This window comes from Falco rusticolus, chromosome 2, assembly GCF_015220075.1.
Source record: "Falco rusticolus isolate bFalRus1 chromosome 2, bFalRus1.pri, whole genome shotgun sequence".
Taxonomy (NCBI): domain Eukaryota; kingdom Metazoa; phylum Chordata; class Aves; order Falconiformes; family Falconidae; genus Falco; species Falco rusticolus.
The window spans coordinates 46,890,372-46,911,061 of NC_051188.1; the positions used below are offsets into that span (position 1 = coordinate 46,890,372).

Genomic DNA, 20,690 nt, shown 5'->3' on the forward strand with positions numbered 1-20,690 from the left:
CTTTATGCGAGCATGAAAATTTTATTTGAAGTTCTGTTCCAAACTAAAAGCTTTCTTTTTTTATTTTCCTTTTTTTTTTTTTTAATGGGAAAAACAGCAGCCCAATGTTCCAGTAACATCACAAATGAAGAATAAAATTACAGATGATTGTGAAACAGTTTTGCATTTACACCCACTGATTCAAAACCACCGCATGTATTCAAAGGCTGGCTGTCAAAAGACAAAGATTTTGCAGTTGTGACAGTTGGAAACCAAGTATCATCACTGAATGACAAAGAAAGGGGTTTTTTTGTTTCTTTGTTTTTTCCTGAAAGCTTTAAAAGAAAAAAACTGGATTATTCAACTGGCAACCTCACCCTGAACCCCTTTCAGCCCCATTTTCCGCTTACCTACAGCGACCACAGAAAAAAATCCATTATCTCCTGTATAATGGTTTTCAAAGTTTTCAAAATTGGAAAGTGTTTCTCTCAGATCCCACTGTGTTGCAATGACAAGGCAAAACATCCACTTCTGAAGTTCAATAATAACCACCAGTTGGAACTCAGAAAGCAGCCTGTGACACTGGTGGCGTAAAGACTTTTGAGGTTTATTTCTAGTGCTTTTAATGAAAATTTCTCTTTTATAGAGTTGTGCCGGGTTTCAAAAAGAAAATACCTCCTTCAAGATACAGCAAGAGGCAGCAAGGGTTCCTACACTCAGGAGGCAAGAGTATTTTGTAAACTGCATGAACTGGAAGATGACAAAAATAGGTAAAGATAATGGCACAGTTACATGGGCCTCAAGTTTGCAAGGTCTTCTGAGCTGTCCAGGTTTTAAACGCTAAGAAAATGCAAGAGAACCTGGAGCAAAGCCTTTCAGAAAATTGTCAAAATTGTAAATTTTAACAGAAGACTCCATTAATTCCCCACTTTCACAAAGGTCAGATGGGACTGATTTTCTCTCTTTCAGATGTTAACAAAACAACGCTCACAGATAAAGCACAATCTCCCTGAGAGGAAAGCTATCAATAACATCAGCTTTTCTACAGTTCAGATTATTTGTTTGTTAGAAAATGGGTTTGCTTAGAATGTTTCTTCACTTTCCAGATTACTAAGGCAATGAAAAACCAGTTGAAGAACTTCATTAAAACGGTAATTCAAATTAGCATATCACCTTGCTTTACTAAGTAAAAACAACAATCACACAAGGAAGCAGCGGACCAGGTTGCCAAGCAGAGGGTGACATGGGCAGAAGAGACCTCAACATCAACAAAACCAAGCTGAAGGGGGACCACCTCAAGCACACACATACCAATCCACATACATGAGGGAGGGCCTACAGAACAGCATCATGGGTGAAGATCTCAATTCTTTCAGGGAAATCAGTGCCTCTGGGAACAGCCTGTACACACTAATACATCCAACAAGTGAAGAATGAGGAAGATCAGATCTGTGTGCAGTTACAGGGCTACAATCTCACTGGGACTACAGAAGTATCACAGAAAAACTCACACAACTGGGGCGGTGCAGAGGATGGATACAGTCTCTTAAAGAAGGACAAGCCAGGGTGGCAAGGAACAGGAGTTGCCCTTTAAGTGAGAGCGTAGTATGAATGCAGAGAGCTCTGTCTGGGGACAGATAACGAACCAGACCAAAGTTTATGAATCAGGATTAAGATGGCAGACCTATGCAGGTGACGTTGCAGCGGGTGTGTACTACACACTGATGAGGTAAAAGAAATAGATGAGGCTTTCTTCAGACAACTGGAAGAACCCTCCTGTTTGACAACCTTGAGCCTGGATATCTGCTGGAAAGACAGGATCATTTTCAAGAATCACATCCTCCAAGTTCCAGAGCACGTAGGAAATAAAGCAAAGGTGGCAGGATGCCTGCCTGGATGAGCGAGGAGATCCTAACAAAACTTAAATCCAAAACTAAGATGTATAGGAGGTGGCAGTAGGGTCAGATTACAGAAGGAATGTAAACTAACTGAGCATGCAGGCACCAGTTTGGAAAGCCGAAGCCCACCTAGAGTTGAATCTGGCAAAGGGGGCAAGAAACAGGAAGGGCTTCAGCACATGTGTCAGCAGCAAGAGGAACACTATGCTGTGAAAAATGTGGGCTGACAGCTGAATGTGAAAGGGGACCTGGCAATAGAGGGCATGGGAACAGCTGAGGTACTCTGTAACTCCCACTCCTCAGACTTTACTGGAAAGACTCACCCTTCAGCAATTCTAGATCCTGAGACTAGTGGAAAAGCAAGAAGACTTACTCTTGTTGGAAGAGAATCAAGTTTGGAAACATTTAAACAAACTGGACATACACAAAAACCTGGGACCCAACAGGATGGAACCCTTAAATACTAAAGGAGCTTGCTGAAGTCACTGCAAAGCTCATGGCATCTGGGGAGGTTCCTTGGGACTGAGAAAAGCAAGTATCACTCTGATCCTCAAGAAGGGCAAGGAGATCTGGGGAACTGCATGCTGATCAGTCTCACTACAATCCCTGGGAGGAGGAAGGAGTAAATGACCTTGGAAACCATTTACAAGCATATTAAGAACCAGGTGATTGGGGACAGGGAAGGAGAAATCATGCTTGACCTTAACAACTGTCTAAAATGAGATGACTGGCTTGGCGGACAAGAGCAGAGTAGTGGAAGTTGTTCATCTTGACCTCAGCAAGGTTGCTGATACTGTTGCCCACAACACCCTCACAGCCAGAAGGGTGAAGCGCTGACTAGATAGGTAGACAGTGAAATAAACCGAGAAATGGCTGAACTTCTGGGTTCAAAGGCTTCTGATCGGTGGCAGGAAGTCCAGCTGGAGATCCGTCACTAGTGGTGTAGCTCAGCAGTTACTGCTGTTTAACACCTTCGTTAGTGACCTGGATGGTAAGACAAAGTGTGCCCTCAGCAAGTTTGCAGACAATACAAAATTTGGAGGAGTGGCTGGTACACCAGCTGGTTGTGTTTCCATTCAGAAGGCTCTTGATATGCTGGAGAAATGGGGCAAGGGGAACCTTCTGCATTTCAACAATGGAAAATGACAAGTCCTGCATCTGGGAAGGAATAACCCCAAGCCACCAGGACAGGTTGGGGGCTGTCCAGATGAAGAGGACCTGACGGGTCCTGGTAGCAGAAAAAAAGCTGAATATGAGCCAGCAATGTGTCCCTCTGGCAAAGGTGGCTGACAGCCTCCTGGACTGCATTAGGAAGAGCACCACCATCAGGGTCTAGGGAGATGATCCTTTTCCTCTACTCTGTAGTACTGACACCACATACAGAGTGCTGTGTCCAGTTCAGGGCTTTCCAGCACGAGACATACACTGCAGAGTCCAGCAAAAGGCCACAAAGATGATTAAGGGACTGAAGCATCTACTATACAAGCAGAGACTGACAGAGCTGGGACTGTTTAAACTTCAGGAAGGTGGCTGGGGGTAGATCTTATCCATGTATATAAATACTCAATATGGATGAGTAAAGAAGATATAGAGACTCTTCTTACTGGTGCCTGGTGATGGAATAAAACAATGCCCAGAGACCCCTTCCAATCTCAAAAATTTTGAGCAATTTTGTGTTACTGGACTATTTTCTTGTCCGCTCCAAGAATTTACTGGACTGCTCTCAGGATAAGTTGTCATGGGTTAAAATGCTGCACTGACGTTTTCTAGTCAAGAATTTACCAAGTTTTCATAATGCAACTTGCTTCCTCATTTCTATAGGTCTGGATTAATTTCCTTGCATGTGGCAAAAACCACAACCCACTGTTACTCTTGGATCAAACTGATATAAACTATTTTTTCCTGTTCAAATTTATGAAGCACTGTACACCATCAGCAGAAGATTGTCAAAAACACAAGGCTTTAACAAACAAATGCAGCTTTAAAAATATTAGTCCAATTTCTAGGACTTCTATGGTTCAAATTCACCCTACAGAAGTATCTTCCTTCAGACCTCTAACAATTTTTTCACCAGAGAATGTCCACTCTCTCTCAAAAACATGATCACATCAAAAATAATCTCTTATCTCCAAAAAGATTAAAAACCTGAATTCTGGGATTATTACCCTTAGTCCCTCTAAAACACAGTAGAATATTCCACTGCAACTGAAGTTGTTTTAACAGGTATGAACTAACTTCCAGAAATTATAGTCTATGCCCATTTTCAGGATGAAAATACACTGCTTCAACTTTTTCCAGACTGTTGTAATGATGTAAGAAGCTACAGTGAGTACATACACATCATTCCAGTATTTTTTCTTGATATTCCTTTTCAACATTGTACATCACTGTAATTTACACTGCAGTTACTTTTAAATCCTGTATTCCTGTGTAAAATAAAGCAGTAGAAATGCTGCTTCAAACTGAAAACTATTGATCCATTTAGATTAAACCTAGGTTGCAACATTACACCATCTTTTTAAAACAGAATCCCAAACATTAGAAGAGAAGACTACGCATTCTGAAGATTTAAAAACTGAATGAAAACAGCCAGAAAAGATCAAGACACTTTGTCTGGAAAATCCACAGTACAAAAATCTGCTCTTCTATTATTATGTACTGCCTCACTTTATAAAGCAAGAAAAGCTTGTCATATCTAGAACACTTATTAATTTCTTAAAACATTATTTCTCAATGTCTCACCTAATTTTTAATCACCGTGTGACCTGTTTAGGAACAAATACTTTATATAAAAAACCAAAATACTGCATTTTGAAAAGGTAATATAAATTACATCTTTAAGCAGTTGGCAAACTGGTTACAGCTTGATACTAACAAGAATGGTAACAGAGAAACACCTCTCACAAGTACAACCCAAACATGGGAAGCTAGATCAAAGGAAAAGTGACCAGTACAATCTTCAATCTATAAAATTAAAATATTGAAAAATTTCAGTGACATAAAAAGCCCCAGAAAATTATGTATCAGTACAGTAGTAAACTAATTTCATGAAGCATTTTGTGTATTAAACCTGACCAGAAGATATCTGCGTTGCATAATGACAATCCATTTGCATGAGAAATGCTATTTTCATGATTTCTATTAAAAATTTAAGCAAGCAATAGACTATACATAAAAATCCTATGATTTTTGTTTTGCTTTTTGATTTTCCAGATGATGCAATATCCGTGTAACAATGGGTAAACCTTTCAGACAAAAGCATTTTTTTACAATTAAATATGTTCCTTTAAAAAGAAGGCAAAACCAACCTCACTTCAAAGACAACTTCAAAATTAAACCACTACGGTTCTAAATACTGCTGATGTGGCTATGTATTTTTATTCTGCTGACATAAGCATGTGAATTCATCTTATTAAAAAGCTGACCAAAACTTGAGTACCTGAGTCTTAGTTTTCAGGCTTTTTAAAGGAACCCCTCCTCCTGGTGATACACCTTTTAATTCATCCTTTAACTTGGTAATGCTATTTGTCAAAATTTCCAGTGTTTTCATGATTTCTGCTTTGTCTTCTGACTTCATAGCTTTATTCTTCTCCAGCTTTGAAATCAGCATCTGTTCAATGTAAAAAAACAATTTTTGTTTAGCAACTACTATTACAGATCTGTTTTCCAGTAGACATTACAACTAAGGGAAAAACAGAATATTGCATTTCTTTTGTTGTGAACTTCAAACTCAACATACGGAGCTTTTATTAGTTTACATTACAATAAAACCTTTGTCTGAATCTCTAATTGATTTGCTAATGCATCTGATATCTCCATTTCATTTGGACAGATTTGCTAAAGATACTCAAATAATTACAAAACTTTTATTCAACTTAAATGACGTTTTGGCCTTTTTCTCCTCCAAAGCCTCAGTACATACATTTTCTATATCAATCTCCCCGGCTCTTGTCAAGTAGAACTCTCAAGCTTTCACTTCTCCCAAAAAACATGCGTGTTGCACCCAAATTAGGCAATTTCAACTACAACTGCACTTAAAATTGCATAAGCTTGTAGTTTTAAGTGAACTGACAAAGACAAGTTAGATTAAAACTCTAAACTTAAAATAATGTGATAATACCATTCTAAGAGAATACTTATTTTACAGGCCAGTTTTGTAGCTCATACTTACAAATACTAAAATGTCTTAAAGTGAAATGGGATTTTACAACTGAATTGCTTTCTTTAATGCTAATGTTTTACCTTTTGTGTTTCAATGTGCTTCTCTAAGATTTCTTGCTTCTTTTTTCTTACATCTTGTTGAAGTCGTAATGCTTCCTAGAAGCATAAAAAAAATGACAGAAAGTTTCTAGATTTTGAAAAAAATGACAGAAGAATACTAAATTATAGTTGACAACTATACAGTAGCAACTTAACAATAACAAGGAAAAAATCAGTAACAGAAACTGAAGGTACTAACAGGCAGTATTTCAGATTATGTTTTGGAAAGCAATGCACCTCCAAATTAGTAAAGGATCTAATGACTACTCTTAGTTAGATCTGTGCTGGGAAGACGTCATTACTACTTACGTACACAGTAACCCCTTACACAACTCCACTGAAAGCAATATAATACAGTACTGCAAGAGGTACAACACATAAGAGTTTAAATGTGCAAGGACAGTATATTGAATTCAGTCTAAATTAAGTCCCTCAATTAAAACATATTCTCCAGTACAGTTAAAGCAAAAAGAATACATATTGTTTTCTAAAATTAAAGCATTACACAAAGAAACACATCTCTCTTGTGTCTGACTGCTATAACTTGTGAGAAGTACCATTGCTCAATCTGCTAAAAAGAGAATCTTGACATTGCAATGGGAAAATCAAAATGAATTGAAACTGATAAAATCTGACATATTGAACTCAGAAGGAGAAGCAGGAGGAAATGCCACAGCTGCTGTGCTTTGCTCCTACTCATGCTGCTTGAGAGAAAGCAATTGGTTCTTGCTCTCAGATACAGAATGTGTAAGTCTTGAACACTGGGACACTTGCAGAAAACAATTAAGGAGCTTTGATATCAAGCTATTTAATGGGATAAAAGCTGAGAGGTAGAAGATGATTTTGCAGCTCTAGATCACCAAACAACTGGGATCAGACTGCAAGTGAATTATCTTATATAAAGAGTGTAAATGTACAACAGCCATAAAAAAGAAATAGTAATAAGGTTTTTCTGTGTCTTCTGAAATACTGAAATTCTACTGCATGAAATGTTAGTTTTGCAATACAGTGTGCATTTTTCTGAAGGGAAAGGGAAGATAAGACAAAAGGGTGAATGCTAAGCAAAACTAGGGAGACAGGAAGAAAGAAGGGAGTGAGTCCCACAAAATCATGTTTTTCCACAAGTACTAGTATATAGTAATAAAAATCTCTGAAGACAGGAAGGAGCACAACAGCACATGAAAAAAAGAGCCAATCCCTTCACACATCTTCAGTGTCCTTCTCTCAAAAAAACCCAAACCTACAGCTGTTTATGATGAGTCAATTTTATTACAAGCTTTTTGCCATTTCACAGGCATTTAGCATCTTAACTTGAAAGGTAAAGGCTCTATTTCTGAAAAACATGTTTTAGGGGACAAATATGAAATGAAATTCCAAGATTGGAAGTGATTTCTTTGAAGTCTGGACCAATGCCACAACTGACATGCAGCTACAAACTGTTATTTCAAATTATATTAGACATCAGTTACAGAAGTTTACCAAATTGGCTAAAAATCCTACTTTAATGGTTACACAACTTTCAATACTTAGGTTTGAACCTAACTTAGTATTGACCTCTTAATCTGTGGTTTGAAACCAGAAAGATAAACACTGTTCTATTATTTAGCTTTCTTAAGGATAAGAATAAAACTGGAAAAGGAGCTTTACTGGGCTCTTCTGAAAATTCTAAGCAAGCTAAACTACAATTGAGCAACCTATTCAAGGCCAAATGCATTTTTGTTGTATTTCCTCTCTAACATTAAAAAAGAGAGAGAGATAGATAACCTAATGCTATATGCAGGACAACTATAGTTTGAAAACAATAAAACGCATAGTCATACAGTTCTCAGTTCTCTCAAGTAAAGAAACAATTTTGGTCACAAGTATAAAATACACTGATATTACTGATGATAATAAATGCCAGTTCCATAAAAGCTTAAGAGAGATGAATAGTGACTATACTATACTCCCTTCTCGCTCACAATAAACCATTACTACCTCAACACAGAGGTTCTGCTTCCAGGAAGAAGTGTTTCACATTTTTAACTTCCAGAGTGTTTTAAACCTGCTCACACTGCCTGAATATACACTGAAAAAATAATAAAACAATGCTGAATTTTCTTGTCCTTTGAAGAGAAATTATGGTGAATTTAATCTTATAGCTAGTTTCATCTATGCTCTGGAGATGAATATACATAGTGCACTATCTCTAGTGGTCACAAGTTCCCGATCTAGGTCTATTTTATAAAGAAGCATATTTAATTTACCTGTTTTTTCTTCTGTGCTTCATTAGAGTCTAGCACGGAAGTGGAAACAACAGGCAAAGATTTCTGTGCTGCCTTCAAAGCAGCAGGGTTGTACACAGTTTTTGTCAAGCCAGTAGAAGTGGATAAAACCTATAGGAGGAAATCATTTTATTTTTTTGCCAGTGAATTTCAGGTTTTTTTAAAAAAAAAACACAAGTGCTTAAAAATATATGTCTTTTCTTTTGTCTGTTTTGATGATATGAAATATAAAAATTTGGTGTAACAATTATATTTGGAGTTGCTGAAGTGAAACCATTTTTGAAGAGGCAGCACCACATCAGATATATAAGAATTATAAACACCAGATTATTCCGTATTTCCCTATGGAATTCCATAGAGATTTCACACGTACTTCCAAGTTTCAAATATATAAAATTTGATGTATTTGAGTATGTTAAGGAAACATAAGACTAAGATTTTACCAAGAGTAACCAAAGTTTTTCTTTTTTTATTTTGAAGTTTAAAATCTGATTTTTCATGACGGCATGAATTTTCCGAGCAAAAATTCAACATGATTTTAGAGATTAAGGTCCAAAATAGATACAACAGTTTTCATATGCCATTTGTGCAAAGCAGAGCTTGCACAATCAACAAGCAGCAACTCAAGTACAGGGAAGTCTTCAACATCATACAGCAAAGGAAGAGACTCCTATGTCTCTCTGTTCTCTTTCCTACATTTGTAATGAGGTATGAAATTTCTCCATGACTTACTGAAAACACAGTCGCCTGCTTCACAATCTCTCTAAAGTATACTGTGTACATCTCCATAATACCTGAGGATTGGGACTACTCTGTTTTCTTATCACATTCTTTAAAGGACTTTTTGGCCATGTTAATGTTGAAAAATCCATGGCTAAGTGCTGGAGATAATAGAAGCATGATCTTGTCTACCTTGTTAGCAAATCACAGCAATTATGCCATTGGTATAATTTTCAGGAGTTTAAAAATACTTTATATATATATATGTGGAAAATTAAAAGATGCATGCAGAGTCTATTGGTCACCATGCACTCCATAAAATAAGATACAGTGCCCACCAACAGAAGAATAAAGAGACAGCCAAGAAACATTAGAAAGAAGGAAAAAAACCAGAGATCAGAATAATTTACAACAGGAACGCTTCATATAAAAGCTTTTCACTTTGCTGTGCTATTTACACTATTTCTTCCCATAGTAAACTATTTTCTAGAGTAGGCAGTGCAGAGAGGAGAGGAAAACAAAAAAAAGCAAAGCATGTTATGGGGTATATTAAAATGCTCTAAGCAGGCCATTATAAAGGAGATTAATAAGTTTTTAAAAGTTTCCTTAAAGCACATTAATATATGCACATCCCAATCATATAGTTCCTATTACAAAGTAGCTTTAGGACAGGCTACATCACAAACCGAGGATCACGTAAAGACAGAAATATTGATACACTCCTTCTGCCCTGAACTGTCTTCAAGGCAGAGTGAACCATGCTTCCTCATCTCTTAATATAAGGACAGGTGCCAAAGCAGATGTATCTGCATCGACTAATACAGAAGAGCAAGAAGCAACACACTGATGTCTTCTAAACCTCTTAGTACTATTCAAGAGAAGGACCAGTGTGAATATCTTCACAATTTCATAAATTGCAAATCCCTATACAGATCTTAAAAAGCCTCACAATGACTGTTTCATCTACTTTTCCTCCTGCTCTTTGGGAAGCATAGCTACATACTCTCTTACTGTAAAGTTTCTGTCAAATCCTGCACTCAGAAGCAAACAAAAATCTAGGACATGACTTCAATGGTTTTGACAGCTGTCAGTCATTTAATGTCTAATGGTTATAGAGCATTATCACTTGCAAACTAAGCAAGGTATTTCCTTGTAAAGGGACTGCAGTAGGTAAAAACAGGTCAAACCAAGTTTCAGAGTCTTGCTAAAATTGCCAAAGGAAACGGCTGCTTCACAGCCAGCCTGTTGATCAGCCCGAGCAGCCCATTAAAATCAAACACTACTATAATACAACAAAGCGGAAAACTATTTTAGCATGAATTCACTCTTTGTAGAAAAGTGCTTCAGGATAACTCAACTCTTACGGAATGCAAAAAGAAAAAAAAGTATTTCCACTCAAGCTGAACCAGACTTCCTATTTCTAAAGTATACAGTATTTATGTAAAACATAGTTCAGGAATACACATTAAGAAATTTATCTGCAACTAATTTAGGGCAACACGAATGCAACTGATCAACTGAACAACAAAATGCAAGCAAGAAGCCAAGATCAATGCATTTAGGTGGACTGCTTGGCTTGAAATGAGTTGGAGACATCCTCTACAATTACAACTCCACATGAAGTATTGTTACCTTTGTATGCCAAGTACACCATAGTATCTTTAGAGTGAATTTTACTTGTCTGATTCCACTAAATGCATTAACTACCATACTGTAAGGGGGCAGGGGGGAAATGCAGTGAATGCTTCATTCATTTCAGGTCACGTAAATTTTCCAACAGAAGAGATATGTACCTAGGCAGAGGAATCTTGTTACCAGGTAAAACTTGTTGCCTTTCTGCCAAAAGTATTCTCAAATGAATGTTATAAACACTGAGGAAGCCTGTCCTCTAAGGTGCTAAATAGATGTGGATTCATGAACTCTGCTACTAAAGTAAGCACATCAACAACTCCATGAAAATTGCAACCACTGGGCAAAATACATAACTCACAACTACAATTCAGACACACCTTTCCCACCTCATCTCTCTTTGTCCTTCCTACACTGATTGATTTCCACTTTTATCTTTCCACAAGTACTGCAGATTTCAGACCAGGTAAGAGAGTAAACATTTACAGCATCACCTCTTTAAGGGACATAAAAGCCCAAAAAAGTTTTTATAGGAAGACTTTTCATAGATTCACATGTAGTGTCAAAACTCATTTATTTTTAAGACTTATTTCTGCATTCTTCTAACAACTCAGGATCCTGGAACATAACTAGTTATTTTCATGACTGAATAAATGGATCCTATTACATTAAAATGAAAAACACAGAATAGCAGCTTCTGTCTTATGTGGTTGTATTCTTATAATAATTTAGCCATCTGCTAAGCTAAGTTTCAATATATTATACTTGATAAAACTAACCTTTAACAAGTAACTATTTGTAGTTCTGAAACAAAATATTGACACAAGGGGGTTTATAATATTATTAATTCTATCAAAATTAAATGTGAGAGAAAGAGAATATGAGACATTCTCTTACCTTTTCAGTTGTTGGAGTAACTGGCTTTGACACAAAACCCAGTCTATCCTTCACAGATAATTTAGTCACATTCTAAAAAAACAAAACAAAATACAGTTCAAATATACTTTATGATTATTTTACTGTTTCCTGTGTAATTTCAAATGTTAGGAATTTAGAAAAAACACATTTAACTGATAAAACCATGGACTTTTGAGAAACAATACAAGAAAATAATATTAAAGCAGCTGATAAAGTGAATTTTAGATACTTGATTTTACAGTTACCATACATCTATAAATAGATTGGATAAGACAAAGATTAATTTGGAATCAAAGATTATGCTTTATATTTTTTGCAAGAAGTCCATGACATGCTAGCTGGCATAGGATCATTTACACAGGCCCTTTTAAATACACTTAACCTTCTTTTTTTTTAAATCTGCTATTTGCAGGTGTCAATTGCAGAAAGTTTTTGTTTGAATTTAAAATACAAATGTTTTCGGAAGTGTGGTAGTCTTCCTTTTCAGAAATAAAACCAAAGTAGTGGCACAATGCTAATAATGAAATACTTTTAACATGATAAAAAACTAAAGGTTATTTCTAATGGGATTAACATGCCAGATCCTATCATTAGTCATATTGGTACTGTGATTGCATTGTTCCTTGTACCAAGGGTTACATACAAATACTGAAAACACCCTTAGATTTAGATGCTGACCATTGGCCTCTAATGATTTTAACCGCTTAACAGATAAAGTACTAAAAAAAGGACAGCTCTTAGTTCTTTGGATAAAACCCAACTTTATTTTGAAATCTGAACACTGCACTTTAAGACAACAATACTGAAATAGTTTCAGAGCCTGCTGGTTTTGGGTTTTCTTTAACCTAAGTAAAAACTATGATACTAAAAATTAAGTACCATGCTTGGGTAAGCATCCTGGTTTCAGCTGGGGTAGTTAATTTTCTTATTAGTAGCTGGTGCATCCCTGTGTTTTGGATTTGGTGTGAGAACAATGTTGATTACACACTGATGTTTTTAGCTGTTGCTATGTAATGTTTACACTAAGTCAAGGAATATTTAGTTTCTGAGGCCTTGCCAGCAAGAGGGCCGGAGAGACACAGGAACTTGGGAGGGGATACAGCTAGAACAGCTGGCTCTGAACTAGCCTAAGAGGTATTCCACACCGTGGTGAGCAGTGGTACTGTGCATCACTGGTTCTCTTTTCTCCCTTCCCTTTGGACTGCACTCCTTCTCCCCTTCTCCCTCCTTTTCACTGTAAGTGCTATTATTATTATTGGTGGTGTTTTTTTTAAAAATTTTATTTCAGTTATTAAATTGTTCTTATCTCAGCCCTCGAGTTTTACATAACTTTCTGATTCTCCTCCCTGTCCCTCTGGGTGACGGGGGAGTGATCAAGTGGCTTCAGGTACTTAGTTACTGGTGGGGGTTAAAACACAACAGTAAGAAAGCCAATTTTCATTGCACTGAGGAAAATTTTAATGTCAAAACACCATTCACAATCAAATGAGATGTACATGTAAGTAGTAAATGTGTACTTGCACTACATGAGTAACTGTAATGTATGAGCATTCATACACTATGTAACCTATTACATGCAAGAAAGAAAAACATGCCAACTGATTTTTTGACAGTCGTAACATACCTGAGTGACTTCTGTGTTGGCACTCTGTGCTTCTGCAGGCTCAATATTACTTGCAGGTACGGGACCTAATCTCTCCTTGACTGATTGTTTCACTACTGGTAAACTAGGTTGCTGAACTAAGGGTTGTATAACCTGTAACAACCCCCCCACACCGCCAAAAAAAAAAGCACATCATTATATTAACAACAAAAGGTTGCTACATATGTAGTTCAATAAATACCCAACGAAATTGCTGTAATGGCATTTAGATTTACATTACTTCCCTTCTATCATTCAAAAGCTTTTTCACTTTTTCACTTGATGGCAAAAATACACAATTCATGATATTTAGGATGTTATACTGGCTATGTAGTGCATACAGCAATAATATCTATTTTGCACTTGTAGCTCACAGAAGTGATCAAACAACTCTGATCTATTTCTATTAATCATGTCTACTCTGACTACCTTAATTTCAACCTTTTAGAACTGAATAAAATGTGATAACCAGTCTTCTGACTCCCTTCAGAAGTCTTTCATCATCAAGCATTTGATTATGGAAAGGCAGAATACAAACTTGTACCATAGAGACTCTTGTTTTTTACAGCAATATGTCACTTTTCATCTCCTACGTATTTAACTTGGAGAAAACAGAAGGAAGGATATGGAGACATGCACTCATGGGGCTGAGGAAAAAGAAAAGAGCAAGCTAATCTTTGAACCTACCATGGATATGCCCTGACAGCTAGCACGTTGCTTTTTTTTTCTTTGACAAAAACATTAAACACATTTAAGACCAAAAAACCATGCTTCCAAGCAAGCTTCCTGTCATATTTATGACCCTCAAGAGGTCACCTAATCCATTCCCTCACTCCAGGACAAAGTCAGCTATACGTAAACCATTTACAGTATATACCTATGTAGTTCTTACAAATTTCTAATGAAAGAGGTCCTATCGCTTCTCTAGGCAAAAGTGTTTCAGCATCCCCCAGCATTAGAAAATTTTAATATCTAATGTAAATCTCTTCTGCTGCCTTTAAAGCCCAGTACTTCTTGCTTTTTCTACTACAGACAGATGTAGAGAACACATTATTTCTGATTCTTGGCAGAAGCCTTTTATTTGTGGATTAATTATGGTTGACTCCCACCACTTTTACTAAATACTTCCACTTCTTTCAGGATTTCCACAGTAAGAAATTTCCAAAGTAATCCTGCTGAGGAAACATCAACGCTCAAGAAATTCTGCAGGACCAGATACTAGTGAAGGGGCGACTTAAAAGCCAACTCATTTCTTGTTGAAAAAAATCCAAAAGCCTGTCTTTAGTGCCTGACGGAAAAAAAAAAACTGGCCAGAAACCAGTATAAATACAGGTAAAATTCATTCAGCTGCAATTAATTAATACACCAGAAATCTTGATAAAAATTCAAATACATATAGTATGTGAAGTACTGTAAGAAAAGAGCTTCCCTACTACTTGTAGATATGATATCAAATACTGATTTCAATGAAAAGGGAAGAAAAAATTCAGGTTCCTGAAAGGATTATGAATTACAAATACCTGTTTACAGACTGAACAATTTGATAACTGTTAAATTCTGGGATAGAAGAACATGAAAGCGCTGCACTTAAAAGTTTAACTTCCTGTTTAAATTTTTCTTAGCACTGTGTGCCCTCTTTTGCCTGTAACAGACTTCAAACTGCAGTCTCCTCACACAGGCTGAAAAGCTGTTCTTTGTGAAGTGGGAACCCTTAATACTGTCACCTGGTAGCAAGGGGAATTCATTCTCTAACCATCAAGGTTAACTTGCCGAAGGTGGTATGCTGGGAAGCTAGTAACATCACTAAAAACTTAACGCTATTTAAAATTGATATTTTGCAAAATCACAAATATACAGATACTTGTTTGGAAACACACAGTTAATACTCCGAAACTGTTCAAGCTATCCTTCTCAAGAGAGGCAATGTTCCTATGAATGCAATGACATACTCCACTGCCCTCTTCTGGCTGATGAGATGTAAGTTGAGCTTAGAAAATAAATACCATTTTGTGCTGGTTTTGGCTGGGGTAGAGTTAATTTTCTTCATAGTAGCTAGTAAGGGGCTGTGTTTTGGATTTGTGCTGGAAAAAGCGTTGATAACAGGTGAATGTTTACGTTATTGCTGAGCACCACTTACACAGCAGGAAGGCCTTGTCTCTTCCTCACACACCCCACCAGCCAGCAGGCTGCAGGTGCACAAGAAGCTGGGAGGGAACACAGCTGGGACAGCTGACCCCAACTGAGTAAAGGGATATTCCATACCATATGATGTCATGATCAGCAATATAAAGCTGGGGGAAGAAGGAGGAAGGGGGAAACATTCAGAGTGATGGTTGGTGTTTGTCTTTCCAAGTCACCATTAGGTGTGCTGGATCCCTGCTTTCCTGGGGATGGCTGAACACCTGCCTGCCCATGGGAAGTGGTGAATCAATTCCTTGTTTTGCTTTGCTCACATAGGTGGCTTTTGCTTTACTTATTAAACTGTGTTTATCTCAACCTGTGAGTTTTCTCACTTTTACCCTTGTGATTCTCTCCCCCATCCTCTATGGGGGGAGTGCACAAGTGGCTGCATGGTGCTTAAGGTGCCAGCTGGGGTTAAACCACAACACATTTTGAGTAGCACTAATTCAGATGAAGCATCAAGGAAATTTATAAATTTTAATTCAAAACTCAAATCTAAAGGATGACAACTGAGGAGATGGTGAAATGGGTTTCGTTAAAATTGCATTTTTGTAGATAAAAAGCAGGGCATTTCTTACAAAAGAAAAAGAGGAGGGAAAACTGTTAAAACGCCCTATAGCAGGATTGCTATGGAAAACTGGGTCATTATTTCTGAATGATGATGACATACACCATCCAAAGTAGGAATGTGAAACAGAGCAGCAATTGAAAGAATCCTCTAACAACTCATTTACTCATTATATCAGCATATATAAATAAGCGTTTCTTCTACAGAGCCTGCTTCAGATTTTCTAAGCATAGACTGTGTTGTTCCACAGCAACAGCAAATCCAATAAAGCAGGATACACAAGTATTTAGAAAGACTTGCCACACCATGAGCTAACTGACAAAACTCTCTACTCAATAACCCAGATGACCTCGGAGAATCGAAGCTTCTGCTTATGTTTGAGCAGAGCCACTACTCCTGCTAACAAATCTGATTTGGCTTGCCACAGGTTACAAATCTAAGCTGCACAACAGTAGTTGCTGTTTCATATTCTTAGAAAGTTGCCAGTGCTACTATGCACATGACAACTACCAATAGGTGCTCCACGCAATTCATTCCAAAAATGTGGAATACAACAGCTTAGTTGGAAGGGACCAACTATGACCATCTAGTCCAATGTTGCCTGATCACTTCAGGGCTAACCAGAAGTTAAAACATATTATAAAGGGTATTATCCACATGCCTCTTTAGATACTCCGAGGCTTGGGGCAGCAGCCACCTCTAGCAAGCAGTGTGTGACCACCCTCTCTGTAAAAAAATGCTAATGTTGTCAGAACCTCCCCTGAGGCAGCTTTGAACCATTCCCAGGCATCCTGTCATTGTATGACAGGGACATCAGCACCTTCCTCTCCACTTAAAAATGTAAAATGTCCCTGAACCACTCCCACAAATCAGTCTCTCTAATGCAGCTCTCCTCTTACATTGTTTGCATGTCCTCTCTCTCTACATATATATGCATGTATATTTGTATATACATACAGGTACCTTTATGTAGAACAAATTCTACTGGTACTTTCTATAGCAGTATGCATGCTCAACAGAAAGAGAAAGGAAAGGACTAGATAAAACAAGCACCTTTTGGAAGAAAATAGAGATTATCTTACAAGAAAAATAACTCTGCTGTCTTTCTTCTCCTCAAAGAAAAAGCCTATACCATTTAAAGCAGAATAGATATTACTCAGCAGACAGAAGCATCAATTCTTGCTTCACATGAGATGACAACAGAGTGGAATTTTCTGTAAGTCACAGAAGGGCTTTCTTTAAATACCTTCAGTCTTATCTTGCTAATCAACTCCTGAACTTTGTATCTGAGGTCAAAGAATCTACAATTAAAAGAGTAACTTTTGGAAAAGACTCACATGAAGTGTTCATTATTTCGGAAGTACCTAGTTCACTTTCTGTAAACATTTTTAAAAAATGTTTAAAAGATTGTATCTGACAACATTTTAGATAAAATAGACTTAGACCCTCTACCTTCTGTGTAGTAGTTTGGATTTGTGGTGCACTGCCTTCTCGATGCCAATAAACTTTAATAAAACGATTATTTAATACTGCTTCTGTACTTGATATAGCTTTCTTTGCTTCCTCATGTGTGGCAAACTGAATAAGGGCACCTTCTGGATCACCTTGATATGCAACCTAAGATTTAAAACAGAAGAACAAAACTTACTACATGTAAGATCTTCATTTGTCTCTCAATTATTGTAAAATCATTCATGATTCTGTTAAAAGTGCCTGGTGTCAAGAAGCAACCTTGAGAATAAGCTAACTAACTTTAACAACAGTTAAAAAAACAACGAACCAAACTGAGGTAAAATACATAAACAGTCAAACAGTATTTCTAATTGTAAATAGGAGTACTTTGAAAAGACAAGAGGAAGAATCACTGAAGAAAATTGCTACAAAAAAAACCATGGGTCAGTTAATAAGTGTCCTATCTAGTATCAGAGCTAGACAACAAAGTTAATTTTTGTTTTCCTCCTTTGAGCATTAACACACTATTTTAGACTCTTTCAAAGGACAAAATTACAACTTTGGGAAGAAAAGCATAGCTTGCAATATCTATCTGCACATCAGTCTGCCTCTATATACATCCACACACAATTTTACTTGCCTTACTGAATCGTACTGCCTGCTAATACACCCATATTCTTAGGTAAACTATGGAAAGGCTTAAGAAATATTTAAAAGCAATTAAGAAGGATTTAAATTATCTCCATGTTCAGACAGGCACAGGAGCTTTATTCTGTACAGTATCAGTATGCACAAAACCATTCTATTACACCTCTTCAACCTCTCAGTAAAAACAAGAAAGCATACATAAAATCACAAGCTAACATCTGAGACTTGTTGATAATGATGCCTGATGAAAGATCACACTAAGTAGCTTAGAGACTGGATATAAAATACTGACATAACACATACAGTCTGCAATATGTAACATCAACCTAAATTAGGTCCTAGTTCTTGGTATTTACTTCGTATCTTTAACTGTTTGCTTATTTCTGTTTATATATGTGGGTCACTCAGATACACCACAAAGTAATTATAAGGGACAAACCACCACTACTGTGGGAACAGAACGCAATTATATCACAGGGTTGCTTTCTGGATGAGAAATACAGGTTTTCTGTATTTACAATTTATCTCAGAGACAAAGGGTTTATGAAAAGGGGTGAAGGGAAAAGACTTACAATCAATTTTCAATGTTTTAAACAATGTATCTTAACAGTCTTACCTGTGATGAAAACACTTGTTCAAAACCTAAAAGACTAGAACATTCTATTTCTGCTTCTTCAATGACAATTTCATTAAAAACAATGAGATCATGCTTAAGAAACAAATCAGGAAAATAGTAACAGTTTCAGGGAACCAGTTAAAAAAACAACTGGCATTCTCCTTGCAGTAACTACCTCTATCATTAAGTCAAAGCATACTGCCTTCTCTTTGTTGACTCTTACCTGCAAGTTGACCAAATTTCCAAACTTACTGAAGTGCTCATTAAGTTTGCTGATATTGTTAAGTTCCGGGGGAACTTTTCTCAATTCAAGTTTTGTATTTTCACTCCCAAACTGCACCTTCTTCTGGAAACCTGGACTATTTGTTCTGTTAAAATTTTGCCTGCAACAAATAAAAATCAAGCCAGAAATCCATAGCAAGCTAGCAAAGACAATGTGAAATTACATAGTTTCACAGAAGCATGTGTGTATGAGATACTGAGAGAAAGATCTGTGGGCTTAAAAAAAAAAAAGCTATTTAAAAAAAATGTAGAAGAGCACAAGGCACACAAGTTCATACACCTGCAGTCTTCCCCACAGATACTCCCAGCATACTGCAGCACGTAAATCCGTAATTCACGATTATTTGCATGTATCAGTGAGTCCTGATTTCCAACATCTTCAAAAACTATTTCTCTGCTATTCCACAGAATATCCCCACTAACATTTCAAACAACTATTACTTCAAGGCTCTTCTCAGTCCTAGTAATCTCTTAAAATCCCTTCTGACCTTTTATCACCCCAGGTATATCTGGACACTAAGCGCTTCACCCTCTATTTTCTGTCAGTTAAATACTTGGCAACTCAAACCAAAATAGCGATGATACAATTCACATTTCAAAACTAAAATCAGTCATCTCTAACGAACAACCCACTGCAGCTTCGCTGAGATCATTCCAGCTCTCAAAGAGTAGATCGTGGTATCATCCAAAGCAACTTCGGCTACCTCTGTACTGCCTTTAAGAGAAGATAGTCAAATACAGATCACTCTATAGTGTGATTTTAGTACAACTCACAGTTTAACTTGCTTACAGTTTATATAGATTTCTGTGTATTTCAAATTACAGGAAAGAGCTTCATAGAATTCCAACTATTAAGCCAACCTTGTGTTAATGATCACTCACTTGTCAAACCAAGTCTTCTTTGTAGGAACTCCACCATCCCCTGCACCAATTGTTCTTTTCCTGGATTCAGCATCTACCACTATTCTCATACTATTTTTATTAGGAGGTTTTTCTGTAAACAGATGAAAAGATTTCACAATATTTTTTGTATTTTCTGTGTATAGTAAAAAGGTATTCTGCTCACGCTGAATTTGCATTGAAAAGCACAATTGTTTCATTTTGAAATTACTATGATCCTTGTTTCAACAGAATCAAATCTTGGTCACAGACTTTTCTCCTTTACTATCAATAGATGCTGATCAATAGTGACAGATCAAAATAGCTAATAGCTTTCATTTTGTCACAGTAACATCACACAAGGAAAACAAAAGAGGTGTGACAGAAGGCATCTGCCTCAAGATGACTACACTCACTGATTCACGATGTCCTGTACAATACTCTGAGGCTCACACTATTTAACATCTCTATTCTACTATTAGATCACACACATAAAAATGCTCATGATAGGAAAGTTACAGTACTCCAGAGCACTAACACCTAGGAGCAAGATTTAGGGATAGGGTGGGAGAGGAGTGGCTCTTGCTGAAGAACAGGAATCATATTGAGGGACTCCTCACTGAAAATACACCAACAGAAACATATTAAGATTAAATACAAATACATACAAATGTAAACAAAACCACATAAAAAAATTGGTTTATTCCTCTTCTCATTTTGTATGCTGCTGCTACTGCTTCTCAGGGCCACAGGA

General features: G+C 36.9%; 1 protein-coding gene across 8 annotated transcripts in view; it reads right to left on the reverse strand.

Annotated features, from left to right (window-relative positions):
* RBM26 (RNA binding motif protein 26) overlaps nucleotides 1–20,690 on the reverse strand; it is a 58,894-nt gene that overhangs the window by 14,509 nt on the left and 23,695 nt on the right. For 5 of the 8 annotated variants that reach the window (XM_037377647.1, XM_037377646.1, XM_037377644.1 and 2 more), the window contains exons 10-17: nucleotides 19,940–20,051; nucleotides 18,999–19,158; nucleotides 17,512–17,676; nucleotides 13,293–13,424; nucleotides 11,648–11,719; nucleotides 8,384–8,512; nucleotides 6,120–6,194; nucleotides 5,317–5,487 (exon numbers count right to left, since the gene is read on the reverse strand). In XM_037377647.1, the coding sequence (XP_037233544.1) occupies nucleotides 5,317–5,487; nucleotides 6,120–6,194; nucleotides 8,384–8,512; nucleotides 11,648–11,719; nucleotides 13,293–13,424; nucleotides 17,512–17,676; nucleotides 18,999–19,158; nucleotides 19,940–20,051 (1,016 nt within the window). The remainder of the gene's footprint in view (nucleotides 1–5,316; nucleotides 5,488–6,119; nucleotides 6,195–8,383; nucleotides 8,513–11,647; nucleotides 11,720–13,292; nucleotides 13,425–17,511; nucleotides 17,677–18,998; nucleotides 19,159–19,939; nucleotides 20,052–20,690) is intronic. The other 3 variants (XM_037377650.1, XM_037377649.1, XM_037377648.1) reach the window with 1 other exon arrangement.